At 56.2% G+C, this 18,340-nt stretch overlaps 1 protein-coding gene across 3 annotated transcripts in view; it reads left to right on the top strand.

Annotated features, from left to right (window-relative positions):
- The window catches only part of TOGARAM2 (TOG array regulator of axonemal microtubules 2), a 49,255-nt gene that overhangs the window by 4,134 nt on the left and 26,781 nt on the right, over positions 1-18,340 (top strand). Inside the window, exons 2-9 of one of the 3 annotated variants that reach the window (XM_057309342.1) lie at positions 567-688; positions 1,111-1,247; positions 4,595-4,733; positions 6,606-6,719; positions 8,213-8,494; positions 11,638-11,849; positions 12,847-13,037; positions 16,057-16,103. In XM_057309342.1, the coding sequence (XP_057165325.1) occupies positions 4,706-4,733; positions 6,606-6,719; positions 8,213-8,494; positions 11,638-11,849; positions 12,847-13,037; positions 16,057-16,103 (874 nt within the window). In that variant the 5' untranslated portion in view covers positions 567-688; positions 1,111-1,247; positions 4,595-4,705. Of the gene's footprint in view, positions 1-552; positions 710-1,110; positions 1,248-4,594; positions 4,734-6,605; positions 6,720-8,212; positions 8,495-11,637; positions 11,850-12,846; positions 13,038-16,056; positions 16,104-18,340 lie in introns of those variants that run through there. The other 2 variants (XM_057309341.1, XM_044379616.3) reach the window with 2 other exon arrangements.

Below are 18,340 nucleotides of genomic sequence, written 5' to 3'. Positions count from 1 at the left end.
TAGCCCCCATTTGTTGAATTCTTGTTTAGGGGCCAGATGATTTGAGATGCTTTTCATATTTTATTGAATATGCTCGGTAACCTTGTGAGAAAAGCATTATTATTTCCTCCTTGCAGTTAGATGGAAGTTCAGAGAGGTTTGGTAACGTGTGTGAAGTCTCGCGGCTGGTAGATGATGGAATTTAATGTGGGGCTGTGGCACACTGTGAAGCCCCAGGGTTCTTCTGCCCCCCGTGCAGAGAGCATCAGCCCCGATGCCTCCCCTGGCCAGCTGCGTGGCCTTCATCCCACTACTTAACGTCCCTGAGCCCCAGTCTTCTTAGGCATAAAGCGAGGGTGATAACATCTGCCTTTGCTGCTCTATCTGGGGCAGCGCCTAGCCCCGCGCCTGGTGCAGAACAGCATGGAACTAAGAACCGTTAGTTCCCTTCCCTCGTTTCTGCTCAACAAGACTGTCTGTAAAGATGGGCTGTAATTTTGATTGCTTCATTCATGCACGCTGCAAATAGTCATGGAGCGCTTACTATGTGCCAGGCACCGTGTTTGGCACTTTGTGTTTCTTTACAGTCCCGCGGGCCTGCTAGCTGCTGCACGTCCTGCTGCACATCCTGCTGTCTGGAGCGCAGAGGGTTACAGGAGTGTCGACCCCACCTGATCCCATTACGGCAGGGAGGCGGCATCTGCAGCCAGTGGGTGTAGCTCCCGAGCTGGTGAGGGGGGGCACTTAGGGTTGGGGGCCATGTCATCTGTGAGCTGCCTTCCTGCCAGCCCATGTGCCAGTCACCCCTGAAGCTAGGAGCCTGCGTGGGGGGCCTTGGGTGCCTCCTCTGGGGTGTCTGGGGGGTGTGGGGATCAGTCTCCCGGTTTTGGTGGAGAAGACTCCTGGGATGACTCCAGCCTCAGGAGTCAGATAATGTCATTCCTCTCCTCAAAAAGTCTTTAGAGTCCCCTTCCCTCCCCACGCCGGCTCTCTGCCTTCCAAGGCTGGGGTCCTCCTGCCAAACCCCAACCTCACAGCCTGTTTGTTCCTCCACGCCTCTACTCAGACTGTTTTCTCAGCCTGCGAGGCCTTTCCCATTTCCCTCCCCATCTAGACCCTGCTTTCTTCCAGCCCCAGCGAGGATGCTGCTCTCCTGTGGAGGGTCTCCAGGCGCCTAGTCCGACAGCACCGCTGGTCTCCCGTGTGCCCGTCTCTGCCCAGGATCTCCTGCGCTCTGCCTGGTGTCGCTTCACAACACAGCATCCCAGGTGAGAACTGCAGGAGGGCCCGGCCCGGCCGGCTTGAGCCTCTGACTCGATGGACACGTCTGTCTCCTCCATGTGAGGGGCACCCTTGTCACCTGGGTCTGTCTTGTAGGGACGGAGGGCTGTCCCATCATAACTTTAAAGATGGCGCATGGGCGGGGGCAGGGACCTGATTTTATTGACTATCTACCAGCAATGGTGCTGAGTTCTTTTTACACATGACTGAATCTCGACCAAACCCTTTGGTAGGCCATTTTTTTCAGATAAAGAAACCAAAGCTCAGAGGAATTAAAGTTAATACGGGAGGGGCAAGTGGGCGGGGTGCCCATCTGAGTTCTCTCTCCAGAGAGAGACTGTTTCAGTGGGGGACATGTTTGGGTTCAAAACCTCAGTTTGTTCACTCTACCATCTTCGCCCTGGTCCCCTTCTCTACCCACCTTGGCATGGCACCACTGTGCCCACCCAGCACGTTGGAGGAGGCGAGAACTCTGACTTCCTGGAGCACATGTCTCTCAGAGGCCTCTAAAAGGAGGAGTGGGTAGTGTCACGCCCACATGAAGGAAGCTGCACGTGTGGCAGCCCCTGAGAGGGGGGCAGGTGGGCCTGCATCTCGGGATCGGGGGCCTGTCTCCTCCGGGGCCTCTGCGGGCACAGGGGTGACTGGGATCTTGTCTCTGGGGCTGACGTGCTTTACTGGGCCAGTTCTAGCTTTGTTTCCTTTCCACTTGAAACCTGAGTCCCTTCTGTCACCTTTTTCATTCCTGTGGTGCCAGTCACCATGGGACCTCTGTAGCCATAGCTTTGGTGGAAGGAGTGGACAACAGTCAGTTACCTTGGGTCACTCCACTCCCGAAGCTGGAAAACTGAGGCCAAGGGTGGAGGAGCCAGCTACCTTGGGCAATCCAGAGCCTCAGGGAGTGAGGACAGAATCCTGGTCCCCAGAACCCACTGGCTATTAGCCCTTTAGGTCAGGGGTCGGCTGTTCCAATAGGGAACAGTCACTCCTCGGTGCCCAGAACAGAACAGTGCCAGGTGCCAATGGGGGCTCAGTGGATTGTGTCTTGGGGATCAGGTGCTAAGTCTGGTTGATACTAAACCCCAAAGTTCTAGGCACATTGGTGCTAGAATTTCTGATGTTGGTTTTTAGAGTTTGTACATAGATTTTTAAGTTCCTACCAGGTCGTGGGCCTCCGTGGTTTTCCTGGGGAGGTGCCGCTCATCCTTCTCACATGCGACATAAGACATGGTTGTTTGTCCATATGCAGCTGTGGCCATCTCCCCTTGGGCAGGTGCCCAGGAGATCCTGCACGCAGACCCTGAGGGCCTAAGGGGTCACACATGTGACACACTCAGGAGCAGGCCCAAGAGGGGGTCTGCCTGGTGGGTTGCCCTGGCCAGCTGTGACGTGGATGCAGGACTCCTTTCTGTACTGCGAGTGTCCCCAGGGCACGGAGTTATGTCGGCCGTCTTGGCCAGTGGCCGTTCTGCCTGCTGAGGTGGTTGTAGCAAGTGGGAATGGGGCTGTCTTGTTCAGAAGGCCCTTTCCTGTCTACTGTGGCCACTGAGACTTATGCCATCTGTACTGTCAGGCAGCTCCAAATCTTCTCTTTAGCCTCCTAGAGAGTGATCACTTTGGGGAAACTGAGGCAGCAATAACCACTTTGATAGCAGAAGGTGAGAAGCAGGGCTGAGATCTCATTAGAAAGTGAATCCAAACTGTAGCCCAGTGCTTCTCAATCCTGTTTGAACATTGAAATCACTCAGGAGTTAAGAAAAACCAACCAAACAGATCCCTGTGTCCTGCTCCCTAGAAGACTCTCATTCAGTAGGGGTCGGAGGTGGGGCCTTAGAATCTGTCGTTTTTATCTGTTTCCAGGTGATTCTGATCGGCGGCCACAGTTGAGAACAAGGGCTGTAGCTAACTATCACTTCTCTGCACAGAAAGCCGATGCTCTGGTTAGATATGGTAGCAGGAGTCTGACACAGCTCTCACTGCCTGCAAAGCCTGGACTCTAGCTTGTTTGCTCTAATTCAGCTGTGGATGACCTGTCCCCACCTGGAACATTCCTGCTGGGCTTTGGCGGAGGCAGCTTGCCAATCTCTTGAGTCTCTTTGCCAGCTCACTGGGGCGAGGGGCGGGGTGTTGAGACCTGCGGAGTAGTCTCCCACCACCTTGCTCGGGAGAAGTTCTGTGTCTCACCGACATTCCCTTGTGACCAAATACTTATCCTAGTCATCAGCACATAGGGAGTTGTGAGGAAAATTCTCCTTGCACAGAGAACCTGAGTGCTTGAGGACATAAGCAGAGAGACCAGGCAAAGGCTGGGCTGGAATCTCTGTTGGGGCCAGAAATGTTGCTAGGAGCCGCTCTGCCTTCTGGGGCCAGGGTGGGGACGGTGGCAGGCTGGCTTCCAGACGGAAGGCAGGTTTTCTCAGTTTCTGAGTTGGGATTTGCTGCTCAGCAAAAGGAAGTTGGCACTGCATCCTGCCCTGTCCCCAGATGATATCTCGAGGGAGCTACTCCAGAGTAGAGACTGGGAGATGTGGCCTTTACACCTGATTTTGTCACTGATAGGCTCTGGCCACCCACCTCCCTATCTGTCAGGGTGAAAATGGGTCACCTTTACCACGGCAGAGACTATAAAACTGTGTGAAGTCACAGAGTCTGGGTGAGACTCTTGTCACATGCAAAGAGAATGAAGTTAGGTCCCGAGCAAGAGCTGATGACTGACCCCAGAGGTTTAAGGGAGACCAGGAAGAGGCTTGACGTGGCCAAGCAGTTGGCCCCAGGACAATGAAATTACTCTCTGACAGGGTTGGAAGTGTATGGCTTGGTGAGAATGTGGGCCAAGAACTTCGTGCAGATAGAGCCTGGCATATCCTGAGAGAAAGCTAGAGAGCCAGTTTCTGGGGAGACCCTGCCACGTACCCGAGGGATAAGCAGAGCCACAAAGTTTGACATTTGTCAGGAGCTTCCAGGGCAGCGGGCAGAGAAAATGGGATTTTGAAGAAAATAGAAACTAATGGAGAAAGAAGGCGTCAGACTCTGCCTTGATAAATTCCACCTTCCCCGGAGACGCTAAGGTGTCCTTGTCAAAGCCACCGGTGAAGCCAGCTTACTGGGTTTGGTGACACTCTTCATAAACTGCTCTGCTCACAGTGGCGCAGCCTTGGCACCTGGAAAGCTTCAAGCATCTCAGAGAGTCAGAATGTCTCTGACAAAGAGGCGTCCTTTGGGCCAGCAGCAGATTTCCTCACTCCAGCAATACTTTGCTCCTGATGTGCTTTCTGCAAAGTCCTTTAAAAAGTGTTTGCTTGTACTGACATCGCTCTGCTGCTCCCTACCGTAGGACCCTGGATGTTACAGGCTGCAGCCTTCTGGATCCCCAAGGACTGTGCTTACGGCCCGGAAGTAGCTGCTGCCTCTGGACAAACTCCCAGGCACCTTCTCCACCCAGGGCATGAGCACCCGTGATGCTGTCCCCGCAGGTAAGGGGCTGCACTCGGCCTGGAAGATGGAGCCAGGCAGGTGGCCCAGCTTTCTGCTGGCTGACGCTGGCCCTCCACGCTCAACTTGTTTTCCATGAGCTCCTGGGCCCAGGGAAAGGCTCAGAATGTTCTAGAAACTTGGCTGAGCTTTGCCTCCACTCTCCGTGCTGGTGGGCTGGCTGAGGAACTGGCCTGTTTTGTGGTCAGAGGAATGGGGCTGGGCCCTCAGGGAGGGTCTGGGCATCTCTGACTCCTTAGCGGGCAGGGCAGGAGAAGGGGCACAGTGTGGCTAGCTTCATGTCAGGAGATGGGGTTCCAGACCTGATGCTCTGCCTCTGGGAGTCGGCTGTGTGAACCTCCGTTTCCTCTGGAGAGTGAGGGGATCCAAAGATGGAAGGGGTGCTGGTGAGGTAGAGAGCTGCTTTTCCCTGGAGGGGTTGGAGCCGGGGCCCTGGAATGACAGAGTAGTTCAGAACACAGGTCATTATCTACGGGCAGAGCACCCTGGGGCTTCGATATATTAATGTGAGGACAACTGCAAATTTAACGCCATATCAGATTCCTGCCAGACATTAGATTCTTGTAGGGAAGTGAGAAGTGCTGAAGTCTTAAGAAAAACCTAGAAATCTAGAAATAGAATCAAGTTGTGACTGTATGAACCCCTAATCCTGTCCAACTCCTTTGTTTTACTAGTCTGCGGACCGAGACTCAGAGAGGCTAACTTATTTCCTCAAGGTCACACAGCTGACAGAAACAGGAAGGGAACAGACGCCTGACTCCTGGTCTGGGGACCTTCCGCCCTGGGCGTGGGTGTGCTGGGTTGCACCTTGGTGGAGGCTTCTCCGGGTGGTGGTGAGGGCCCCAGGGATAGTCGTGAGGTGGCCTCAGATGGGGAGCCACGGGGCTGATGGACCAACGATTCAGCCTGCTGACATTTAAGTGCCTCCTGAGCGCATGTCCTGCCACGATGAATGAGGCGAGGTCCCGTGCCAGATGTGGCAGGGCGGGGTGGGGAGAGGCACAGAGGGGAGGGTAAGATGGGGGTATGCCTGGGCTGCCTGCCGTGGGGGCGCAGAGGAGAGGCAAGGCTTCCCGAAGTAGTGGGTGTCCAGCCGAGGCTCCCCTTCCCCACTTCCTGACTCTCAGCTCAGGGCCCCTCCCTCTGGGCTCCCCTCCCCCACACTGTCACTGCTTCTTACTCATCGTCTCCCCCACCAGCCTTCGGGTCTCACCAGGGACTGGGGGGCAGAGTCCCTGACAGGCAGCGTTGGATAAATATCCACAGTGGGGATCAATCAAATTGATTCGCTGAGTGGGGGAGGTTTAGGAGAAGATGAAGGGTCAGCGCAGGACACTCTGATGAGGGGCTGGAGGACTCCCGGGAGAGGGCTGCTGGGTAGGTAATTGGATGCTCTGCTCTGCCACCACGGGGAGAGGTCAGGGCCGAAACCACAGGTCAGGGGCTCACCGCGTGAGGGTGACAATTAAAGGCATGGCAGTGAGGAGTGGCCCATGAGATGTGCAGTGGACAGAGGCGGGGCGGGGGTGTGGAGGAGGGGAGCCCATGAAGGAGGCTGAGGAGGTGTGGAGTGGCCGTGGGTTGGGGGGCTGGAACAAAGCTGGATGGAGAAGGCAGGCGAGTGTGAGGAGAAGAGGGGAGCCAGGCAGAAAGGGCTGGGAAGAAGAGGGCGGTGGGCTTTGGTGGGGATCATGGTGCCCTGGCCGTCTGGGTGTGGGGCAGCGGCGCCCCCCCCATCTGTGGGCCACGCTCTGGTTTGGGGGATGGGCCACAGAGACCCTGAGGGGGAGAGTGCTGGGGCAGCCTGTTCCCCCGTCCTGGTGTCAGTGGATTTCCTGTGCTTCTGTCCCCAGCCAAGGTTCTGGCTCCGGTGGCCGTGTACTGTGGGAGTGTCCCTCGGACCAGTGCGGGGCCCCGTGCGCTCCCAGGCAGAGGCAGTGACTCCAGGCTGCAGACTTATGGAGCAGGTGAGGTTGGAGGGACTTGGTCTGCTGACTCGGTCACACCAAATGGCCTTCCAGTGCTCTGGGTGGCCTCTTTGGGGACTGGGGGCACAGAACTGGAGTTCCACCGGCAGCTGCCCAGTCAGGGCTAGGGACCAGAGAGCAGACCTTGGGCCCCCTCCTGCAGAGAGGACGTGAGTTGGTTTAGATGCCTGGCCGTGTCCTCCAGCTATTTTTACTGTGGTCCCCTGCTGAAAATTCTGTGCCCCAGGGGATGGAGGTGCACAGAGGGGGACCCCCAGAAACAAGGAAGTGGGGATCCCAGCACACCCCTCACTCTCATCAGAACCCAGGGAAAGCCCCCTGTGAGCCCCGGGAAGACAGGGTCTGCAGCCCCTCACCTGGGGGTCTGGGCGGGCATTCCGCAGCCAGGGCGGTGGTGGGGACGGGGGCACCTCTAGCAGGACAGCTGATGGCATGGTGATTTTCAGGACAGCCATTCAGATTCTCGGCCACTTTCTGCTCTAACTTCTAGCTGCAGACCCTCTTCTCTGCAGAGACCCCGCTCCCATGTTTGCATGGGAGAACATGATTGTTCTAGCTACTGGCCCTCTTTCGGGCTACTCCCCTTACAGGCCTGTGGCTGGCACCCAGGTCAGCCTTTGCCGGGTCTGGTGCTGTCCAGGATCTGTGGCCTCTTCTGCGGGTCTCGTGGCTTAGGTCATGGCCTTCCAAAAAATGTTGTGTGTGTGGCAGAGATTCTAAAAGCTGGTCTCTGTATTTGTTTTCCCTGGCCCTTCCATGGTCTAGGCTCCTTCAAGGCCCAGTTCAAACATCACCACTTCATGAAGGTTTTCCAGATCCTCCTCTTCCTCCTCTATGTGCACAAAGCATTTTGTTGGTATCTCTCATGGCACATCTCACAGTTTACCTTGTAATGAACCCATTTAGAGACAAATCCTATTTCCCTAATAGATTGAAAGTCCTTTCGTGGCAAAGACTGTGTCTCACCCATCTCTGGGTCTCCACTGCCTGGACAGAGCTTGGCACTGTCTGATGCTCACTGAATGTTTGTGGAAAGAGTGATTGGATAAGCTGGTGTCTGCACGGAAGCATGATTTGTTCCGAGTCTCCTGAACTTCTCTTTTCAATCTGCATTTGGTATTGTCAGGCATATTGAACGGATTGGTTGGGATCCTGGAGATTACTGGATGGTGGTCCCTGGGCAGATTGCCTTCCTTAAATGTTTATGGCCTCATGTCTGTGTTGTCACAGGGCTGCATACTGACTCCCCTTTTCTTCCCTTGAGTAGCTCATGACACAGGTCTTGTTAAGGTTAGGCTTCCCAGATACTGTTGAATGAATGAATTGACCCAAGGAGCAATGGTAACATCAAATGATCAGGATTCATGGGGCAAGACGGGACCATTCCAAGGAATAGCCCCGAAGAGTTCGCTGGTACCTGGTACCACGGTGGGTACTGTGTGCCTGGACACTCTTGCCTCTGTCTCCCTCAGCCTCCCTCCAGCCAGCTCCGAGTGTCCTGCTGGAGAAGCCGCTGCAGCTCGTGAGTGGACGCGGGGACCCCAGCAGCCTCAAGCTGGATGCCCCCCTGAAGGGCTGGCAGGCCAGAAATGGCCACCCCAGGAGCCTTGCGGCCTTGTCTCTGGGCTCCAACCCCCTGGCACCCTTCTCCTCTCTGGAGTCTGAGGCTAACAGCGTGGCCCGCGACACCACCCAGATCAAGGACAAGCTCAAGAAAAGGAGGCTCTCGGAGGGCTTGGCAGCATCCTCCCGAGGTGAGTGCTGGGCCCTGCCCGCCCGCCTCGCACCCACCCTGAGGCCAGGGATCCCAGGCCACGTGGCTGTGAGGATCAGCAGGCATCCAGCTGGCCAGGGCGCACCCACCCAGGGTGCTGTGAGCCACCCTCCTGGGAATGCACCTCTTGCCTGGGCTCTGCATGGGCCTCCCGACTAACCTCCCCACTCCCACCCTTGCCTCCTTCTCCTCCTTCTAGCCTTCTCTCTAGAGGGATCCTGCTGAATTGCCCATCTGATCATATTCTCCCTCCCACTCCCACCAGCAATGCTTAGAATCACCCTGTGGTTTTTGTTTTTATTTATCTATTTATTTATTTTATTTTTTAATTTATAATAATTTTTTATTATGATATGTTAGACGTGATACAGTTCATCCTTAGTTTTGACCCCGTGGTTTTTGAATGTGCTTAGAGTAAGCTCCTGAACAGTCCCCTATGCCTGAGGCAACTGCCCTCACCCTGTGCCTCACTCTCTCCCTTGCTCTCTGCTCACTCTTCCCTGCTCTCTGCTCACACTCCCCTGCTCTCTGCTCACTCTCTCCCCTGCTCTCTGCTCACACTCCCCTGCTCTCTGCTCACACTCCCCTGCTCTCTGCTCACTCTTCCCTGCTCTCTGCTCACACTCCCCTGCTCTCTGCTCACTCTTCCCTGCTCTCTGCTCACACTCCCCTGCTCTCTGCTCACACTCCCCTGCTCTCTGCTCACTCTTCCCTGCTCTCTGCTCACACTCCCCTGCTCTCTGCTCACTCTTCCCTGCTCTCTGCTCACTCTTCCCTGCTCTCTGCTCACACTCCCCTGCTCTCTGCTCACTCTTCCCTGCTCTCTGCTCACTCTTCCCTGCTCTCTGCTCACACTCCCCTGCTCTCTGCTCACTCTTCCCTGCTCTCTGCTCACTCTTCCCTGCTCTCTGCTCACTCTTCCCTGCTCTCTGCTCACATTCCCCTACTCTCTGCTCACATTCCCCTGCTCTCTGCTCACTCTCACCCCTACTCTCTGCTCACATTCCCCTGCTCTCTGCTCACTCTCACCCCTGCTCTCTGCTCACACTCCCCTGCTCTCTGCTCACCCTTCCCTGCTCTCTGCTCACTCTCTCCCCTGCCGTCTGCTGTCAGACACACTGACCCTCCAGTCCTGGAGCAGGTGGGCTCTCTCTGGCCCCAGGCTCTGACAGGCTGCTCCCCTACCTCCCTCCTTTCCTCACTGGGGCTACCACTCATCCTTCTTGCTTGGCTCAGAAGCTTTCCTCAGAGAGGCCTCCTCGACTCCGGCATCCATCCCAGTGACACTCTCTAATGACGCCTCCAGTTCTCTCTTAGCTCTTGCCACGGTTTGCATTTGTGTACTCGCTTGTGTGATTGCTTGCTTCACATCTGAATTTTGCACTCGGTGGTGTTCTCTAAGAGGGCAGGCGCAGAGTCCTCAGCGTGAGGCAAAGGAGATTCTCCAGAAGTGTTTTTTGAATAGATGAGCAAAAAATTGACCAGCAGGCACTTTCTATTTCTCTCTTACCTGGGCAGTGGGCAGACCAGGAAAACAGGCCAGGTTCCAATCTTAGCCCTGATAACTGGCTAGCTCTGGGACTTTGGGCAAGTCAGTTACCCCATCAACCTCAGTTTCCCCTCAGTGTAATGGGGATACTAATATCTTCTCCTGGACCAATCACATTTTTAGCTCAGTGAATGCTTGAGTAACACAAGGAATACGAAGCCTTGAAGTCTTAGGAAGGAAGGGGACATCCTCTCCACTGAGCAAGATGCTTCCCCCTCTGAGGTCTCCCTGAGGCTATGATGGCGCCCAGGATGAGGCAGGGGAGCCCCTGTACGGAGTCCCCCTGTGGCTGGACAGGATGGAGGCAGCAGGTGGGGGGTCTAATGCTGGGAAGCTTGCTTAGAATTTCCAAGTGGTGCAACTTCCAGAGTTGCCAGAGCAGTGACTCTCTCCCTGAGAGGTCCAAAGTCTTTTTCCAGACATGCCATCTCTTTGTACAAAGTTCTGGTGCAGGAGAAAAAGAACAGGAGTTGTTCTAATCCATGCCTGGATGGGAGGTGATCCTGACTTACCAGGTCCCTCAGCCAAGTGTGGCGGGACGGGGATCTCTGGTCCCCGGAGCAGGGTGGGGGCTGCCCTCTGCACCGGGAGGGAGCCCGGTTGGCCTCTCTGTGCCACTGCCCAGATGGGTCCCAAGGTGGGCACCGTCTCCACCTGGCTTGTGACCGCTCCTGACCTCCCTCCCCTCCACACACCGACAGGACTGACGGCAGGGCAAAGCGGAGCCAGGCTGGGCAGGGGAGTGAGAAGTGACTTGGTGGTTTTCATGTGACCACCTTGATCTAGCTGGAGCAAAGTGGCCTTCAAGAATTAAATGCTAAGTTTTTTCACCACCACCAATAGTTGCAAAGATAATCCTATCTCTTTACTGTGGGGATGGCATGGGGGCAGGGAGGATGCCTGTTGGGCACAGAAGTTACTCATTAAAGAGCTGAACGTGGAGTGGTCTGCTTTTATTTTTTTATTTATTTTATTTTATTTTATTTTTTTAATGATTTTTTATTATATTATGTTAGTCACCATACAGTGGTCTGCTTTTAGATTAGATCAGGGTGTCCCCTGTGTCGAAACAGCAGTACCCCCACATCATTAGCTGAAAAGGAAGGGGGAACAGAAGTAATTTATGGGCACCTGCCATGTGCCCGGTACTTTCTTGGCATTTTACGTAAGTCACTGAACCTTTGGATAACCCCACGACATAACTACGTTCATTCTACAGAAGAGTGGATGGCGGTTCAGAGACTTGTCCAGGTCCCACAGCTTCTAGCCAGGACTGGAGCCCGCTGTCTTGACTCCTAGTCTAGTACTGGTGTGTTTCCCTTCCTGCCCAGCCTGTCTCTGAATTTTAAATAGGTGACTTTGGTTGGCCCTTATTACCAAATTCTGTAGGAATGGGAATGGGCCCTCGGCACTGTCTGCTCGCTCAGCCTAGTGGTGGGGGTGGGGCTGGGGTGGATCTCCTTCTGCTCAGTCCCAGCTGCCCCTGGAACCTATGGTCCTGTTGCCAGTATCTGAACTGCCCCCTCCCTGTGCTCCTGGGACTAACTTTTTCCTCACCCCCACCCCCGGCACAGTCTCCTTAGATCCTGTGGGAGGCCCCAGAGGAGTTCCTCTGAGGAGCGCCATCCCCCGGGCCACCTCTCAGAGGCTGCTGAGGGCGCCCAGGCCGATGCCTCCCATCCAGAGCATCCCCACCACCCCCGAGGCCGGTGGAGCCAAGGAGAAGGGCCTGGACCCACCTGGGAACAGTCAGGGTCCCCAGGAGCTGAGACCCGGTGCCCAGGAGGTAAGGTGGTCTGACTGCTCTGAGTTTGCCTCTCCGTCCTTCTGTCTTTGTTTCCACTCTTTTTTTTTTTTTTTTAAAGATTTCGTTTATTTATTTGAGAGAGAGAAAATGAGTGCATGAGCTGAGGGAGGGGCAGAGGGAGAGACAGACTCCCTGCTGAGCAGGGAGCCGGATGGGGGACTCCATCCCAGGACCCTGGGATCATAACCTGAGCTGAAGGCAGACGCTTAACCGACTGAGCCACCCAGGGGTCCCTCTTTGTTTCCGTTCTTTACCACCCCTGGTTCCTGAGCCCTGAGCTTCTCCGTGGGTGTGTGAGGGGCCACCCTCAGGGATAAGGGTGGCACTGGGAGGGGCATCTTCCCCGCAGCATCCAAAACCTTTGCAGCTGGCCTGGGAGCTCCGGCTGGCTGCCCCAGAGGTGCTGAGCACAGGCTGTGTGACCACCAGTCCTACACTTGGGGGTCCCTAGGCCTTCTCTGGTCTCAATGTTCCAGAGTTCCTCGTGCTTCTGACCCTCCCCAGTATAGGCAAGGGAGTGTGGCAGAGGGGAAAGAAAGCTGAGCTAAAACTCAGGAGATGTGGGCTCTGGTTTCCACTCTGCCCCCCATGGGCTGTGTGAGCTTGGGCCAGTCACCCTCCTGTCCAGACCTAGTTTGCACATCTGTAAAAAGAAGGTATTAGACCAGATGTTTTTGAAGATCCCTTTCAGCTCTGATGTTGTAGGATTCTCTGAAATGAGGAGAATAGAAAAACAAATAATAATAACAAAGGGAGTAGGGATGAGCCCCCCCCCCCCAGGTCTGCGGTCTTGGAGTGGTAAGGAAACAATGAGCTTTCGGCAGGGGGGCGGTTCCCAGGATGGTGTGGCTGAGAAGAAAAACCAGCACTTTCCAGCACTGCCCGCACCCCAGGTGGCTCCTGATAAAAGGGACCACCCTCTGTGAGGGGCCTGGGACATGAGCCTCCAGAACCTTCCCCCAACCTCGGTTCCCAGGTGCAGATCTCCAGACAATACCTGCATTGCAATGATGAGAAGATGCACAAGTCTCTGGGGGGCGTTGTCATCCCGCCCATCCCTAAGGCCGCGGTGTCTGCTGGGGCCTCCTCCTGTACACCTGGCTCCCTTCCCAGCCGCTTGCCTCCAGGCCAGGGTTTCCTCACCGGCCTGAGGGTCCCCCGCACACGGTAAGCAGCCCCCTCTCCTTCCAGCCCTCCGAGATCCGATCCGCTGAACCTCCGCGCCAGGGCAGAGCTTTGGGGGGGCCGGGCATGTGGAGGGCCTGACTCACCCGTGAGCCGCAGACCTGGGCCCGGCACCGTGCTGATCCCTGAGCCCAGTGGGCTGGGTGTCTGGGCTTAGGAGACAGTGTCTCAGCCTCCATAGTCCACCAGTTTGCTGATGTCTGGTTGTCGCCATGATGAATAAAATAGGAGCTCTATTCATGGTAGCTCTTTGTTATTACGTATTTTCGTAATTCATGGATACTGAAAATACAAGCATTATCAGGTATTTGTACGGAAGTGGCAGGGAGTGGTCCGCAAGAGTTTCGGATATAAAAAGGGTTCTCAAAAATGTTTGGGAACCAGGGGGGTAGGGGGTAGCTACGTTGTAATGAATCTGGATTTATGGCTCGTGGGACAGACGGACCTCTTCAGATGGCCCAGAACATCCCCACGGTCAGTCCAAACATGTACAAGCAAGTAGGTGTGTGTGAGAGACACAGAGACAGAGACAGAGGGGGACACAGAGGGAGAGGGAAAGAGGCCTCACTTCTCGCACCCCTTTGGGGCCTGCTGTACTGAATTCTCCCATTTCTCTCATGCTTCCTCACCTCTCCGTCTCCCACGCTGCCTTCCCTCCCGTCACACGTGCACCTCCTCCCAGCCCTGGCCGAGCGCGGGCCTGCTCCTGGGCTCCTGGGTCTGAGCGCTCTGCTCTAACGGTGGCCTGCTCCTTCCAACTCTGCTTCCTCACGTCGGGACCTTCCTCCCCTCAGAGGCGGTCCTGGTGGCTGGAGGGACTCTCTGGCCCCAGACCAGTGGCCTTCACTGCCCCCCATTGCTCTTGACTTCACGTCCTATGAGGTGTGGACATCCACATTGTCTTCTCCTTCCTTGCCCTCCTGACTTGAAACCTGCTTCTTGACCTCCTGTGGCGGGACCTTCTAGGCAGTGTCCCCTGTGCCCTCCTTTGTCCATCTTTTTGGTGTGACCGTTCCTGCAGTTTGGTCCCAGCCCTTTGTGCCCAGCTCCTTGTTCTCCCCTGGGGGAGTTCTATGTGTGTGCCGGCAGCTTCTGGGGATGGGGGTCTTCCTCGTCCCCTCATCCCCTGCTCTGCCCTGAGGTCTCCCTAGAGTTTCCATCCCCTGATGGGCATCCCCAGTGTCCTCATGGCCTATGCAGATCTGGCGTCAGAGGGAGGGAGGGAGGTTATGCCACCAGCACGGCCACACCGAGGGGCCACCTCATGTTGCCCCAAACTACCTCCCTCCCACGACCTCCCGACTTTCCCCAGGGTGCGGGCATTCTCTTCCACCTTTAATTTCGGCAGCATCTTTGGCTCTTGCTCCTGTGGCCCCTGGTCCTAACAGATTGCCACATCCCATCAGGTCTTCCGTGAATAAGAAAATACGAAAGCTGCCACCCCTCTCTTGCCCCTGCCTTTGTTCTCTACTTCCACTCATGGGCTCCCTCTTGAGAGTCCCGACAGCTCCGAGCCCGGGCCTTGCCACCTGGGCTCTGCATTCTCATCTTCCCTTCTCATGCACCGTGAACCTTTCCTCCACGCGGTTCACATTTTTTGATGTCCTGTGCCAGCGGCTTAAAGACGAGTCTCCTCGGGCTGATGTTCAGGGCCTGTCCCAGCCCGCCACTCTGCACGCCTCCTGGGCTGCCCTGCAGGAGCCGCCCCACCTCCAGAGCCTCCCCACCCCATCCCTGCAGCACCAGCACCAGCCTGGGCCCCCGTTCAGCTCCAAGTGCTCTTCAAGCCCCAGTCGCACACCGGTCCTTGCGCTAAGGTCTTCCCTGCCCTCCCTGGGGAGGCGATCAGGGGAAGAGCCTCCTCTGCGCTGTCCACACGGCATCTAGCCACGGGCCGCCTGACCACACTGCTATTTTAACCGCCTATCTGCTCTTCAGCTGGGAGCACTGCAGGGCTGAGGCCATATCTTGAAATCTCTGTGGCTCGCGTGGTGCCAAGCGTGGTGCCTGGTTTGTACTAGTCACACAAGGAATATCTGCTTTTTGCTGCCCAGCTAGGACATGGATTTCTCTGCACTAACTCAGGGAGGCTAGCGCGTAGGCGGGAAGGAGCCTCTAGTAGCACTTCTTTCATCCATCGCTCTTCGCCATCTGCACCTGTCCGTGCGCCCATTTACTTACTGAAGAGCTAGTGTGCACCTGCTACGTGCCAGTCTCCCTGGAAACAAACCCAAACAAGACAAACTCTGTGTCCTAGGAGCTCATGAGAGAGATTCATTAGTAAACCATTGGATCAAAGTCTAGTGAGGTAAGCTAAGATAGAAGGCTGCCCGTCATTCTGGGGAGCCTGCTGGGAACGGATCTCAATCAGGCTGGGAAGCCTTCTTGGAGGAGGTGAGGCCTGAGCCGAGTTTTGAAGGCTGAGGGAGTTTGTGAGACGAGGAGGGAGAGACGGGAGGCCTCCTGGAACCGCAAGGGGTGTGTGCACCAGCACCGGTGTGGGTGTGAGACAGGCGGGGAAGGTGAGCAGGGCTGCACGGCCCTGTGCGCTAAGCCGAGGACCGCGAGCTTTACCCTAAAGTAGCAAGGTGCCCCTGAAGGCCTTTTGGTGTGGAAGTGCCATCAGATCTGCACTAGAAAGGCCACTTTGGTGACGGGAGGGGGCTGCGCACACCCAGGCAGACACTCCCGCTGGAACGGAAGGCAGAGGCCCTGGGCCCCTGAGCAGGGCAGAGGCAGCAAGTGGTCTGCGGCGTCTGTGTCTGGACCCGGCCCAGCCCGGTCTGGTCTCCTGTCTGCCTGCCCTTGACTTTGTGGCTGGAGCTGCATCTCCTGCAGCTTTGAGCTCCTCGCCAAGAGCCTCTTTACAGAGCCGCCCCCAGCCCCACCCTGGGTCCCCCAGCTGGCCTGTTGCCCCATCCCGGAGCCTCCCGGGCTCTTCACTGAAGTGGCTCTTACTTGCCGTCTCTCATGGTGCTTTTTTCTCCCCCATTCTTTTAAGATTGGTTCGGGAGAGTGGACCTCGGGAGAAGACCCCTAAATCTCTGGGTACGTACTCCCCACACGCACCCCCACTTGTTGTTTATCCAACTCCCTGCTCCCTGGACCAGGTAGGGGATCAGAACCGGGGTTGAAATAGGCTGAGCACCCTCGGACCCGGGCCCCTTATTTCACGGACGGGAAAGCCGAGGCCGCGGGCAGTGCTACCTGGGAGGGCAGCGGCCCCCGCTCTGTGCGGGAAGGTGGACGCGCACCAGCACATGGAGCTTCACGGTAGTCCTGGTGCCAGAGAAGCCTGTGTGACCCGTGAACAGCTGCACCGAGACTGCAGCCCGGGTCTCGTCCCTGGTCTCAGAGCCTGGAAGGCAGCCCGCCGTATGTGTACGCGGGGCCGCGGGGCTGCAGAGACCGTGCTTCTGACACCTTGTGCGGCTGCCCCTGCCCTGTTGGAAGCAAGTAGAGGAGAATATTCCTCACCAGGCCGAGTGAGAAATCAGACCACATCCCATGAACCCCTTAGTCAGCGGGTCCCGGAAGGTTTCAGTGTCTGGGGAATAAGGCCAACTGGGTTGGAAGGGAGGCGGGTGGCCAGCAGGAGGCCAAGGCACAGAGAGGCTTCAGAAGAGGAAGCAGGAGGCTCTCCAGCCGGATGACTGAACTCTGTGGGGAGGAGGGAGGCCGAGCCCTGGGCAGGTCAGGTGAGGGGACCTGGACTGAGCACCATGAGCCTGGGGAGGAGGGTTGGAGGCGGCTGCCGTGCTGACCGGCAGGAGGGGGCAGACTCCTAGTCCGGCTTTCCGGCAGCTCACTCTGGACAGCTTAGAAAGTGGGTCAGTTGGCGAGGGGGAGGCGGTGGCCCAGGAAGCCCCAGGCTCAGGACTCGAGCTGAGCCCAAGAAGCAGGCCTGGCCTAGAAGCCTCTGTGGCGGCTGCTTCTCCTGCTGCTCTCTGGCTGGGCTACAGGGGGTGACCTCAGGCAGTCTGGTGTGACCCACACTGGCACCCACAGTGTCCCTTAACAGCTACCCCTGAGTGTGCTGGCGTGGGGGTTTGGGCCAGGAGACCCCAGTTTGTAACTGCTCCCTTGTTTGTATCACCGGCTTGCTGCTGGAGAACCAGGTCCCTAGGGGCTTGGGGCAGGGGCCAGGCTCTTCAGACAAGGCTTTCTAGGATATCTCTTGGAGGTGGAGGTGAGAAGAGGGGATGCAAAATAGTAAAGTCTTCAAAGGGCTCTCTGACCCCCCCGCCCTCCGCCGTTAGCTGGGGCAATGTTGCCCAATATGCGTAACGAGCCTACTCCATAGAAGGAGCTCGTGTCTGAAGCTGAGGGCTTCCCCAAATCTTGTGGCATTCCTGCACCCCTTGCCCTCATTAGCTGGCACTTGGACATCTGTGTCCTCTGCCCTGCCCCTTACTTTTGGGCAAGTGAAGCCTTCACCCCTCCTCAATCTCTGCCTTTGATGCTTCTCCTGGGATCCAAGCAGAGGGATCCTTGGCAGAAAGCATGGACTGGGCAGAGGTCCAGGGGAACCTGGGAGCCCTCCTGGAGGCCCCACATTCAAGGAACCCCTTCCAGCCTCAGGCAGCACCAGATGGTGGCCCCCATTCCAGTGGACCCCTTATTTGCAGGTTCACCCGAGGGCAGTGCGCTCCAAACATTGTGAGCAGGAGAACCTAGTTAACATTTCTTTCATTAAAGAAAGCTGATCTACCCCTGTCCTTCCTCCATAGGAAGACACGTTACTTGTGAAATCTATTGATTAGGAAAATCTAGAATGACACAGAGATACTATTGATTTGATGTCATTTGGAAATGAATTTGTACTGTACCAATCACAAGAGCATCTGAAGGTTGGTGGGTCTCAGCTTCCCTGTCCGTAAAATGAGGGGATCAGACTAGCATCGGTTAGTTCTCTGGTCCCTTCACACGGTGTGATGACGGGGCTCAGTTTATTTTCTCTCTTCCTGAGGTGCACATCTTCTGGGTAAGAGAGACTGACATCCTCTGGAACTATCTTCAACTTCCTAGATAACAGACCTGCCCCCTGTTTCCTGCCCAGCCTCCTCCCTTCCCTGTCTTACAATAAGGTGTGCAATAATTATTAGATGGATGGATGCATGCATGCATGCACAGATGAGAGGAGGAGTATGTTGGTCCTTGGGCAGTCTGCTCTAGGCCCAGCAGCGCTGTTCTGTAGAGTTTTGCCACCAAGGAAGCATTGGGCAGAACAGTGGAGAATGGCAGGCTTAGGCGGTAAAATGCTACACCAGCCACAGGGTCATAGA

The sequence above is a fragment of the Ursus arctos genome, unplaced genomic scaffold (genome assembly GCF_023065955.2).
Source record: "Ursus arctos isolate Adak ecotype North America unplaced genomic scaffold, UrsArc2.0 scaffold_8, whole genome shotgun sequence".
In the NCBI taxonomy this organism is placed as follows: Eukaryota; Metazoa; Chordata; class Mammalia; order Carnivora; family Ursidae; genus Ursus; species Ursus arctos.
The sequence above is the reverse complement of the archived record's forward strand: the minus strand, read 5'-3'. Positions and strand labels throughout refer to the sequence as shown.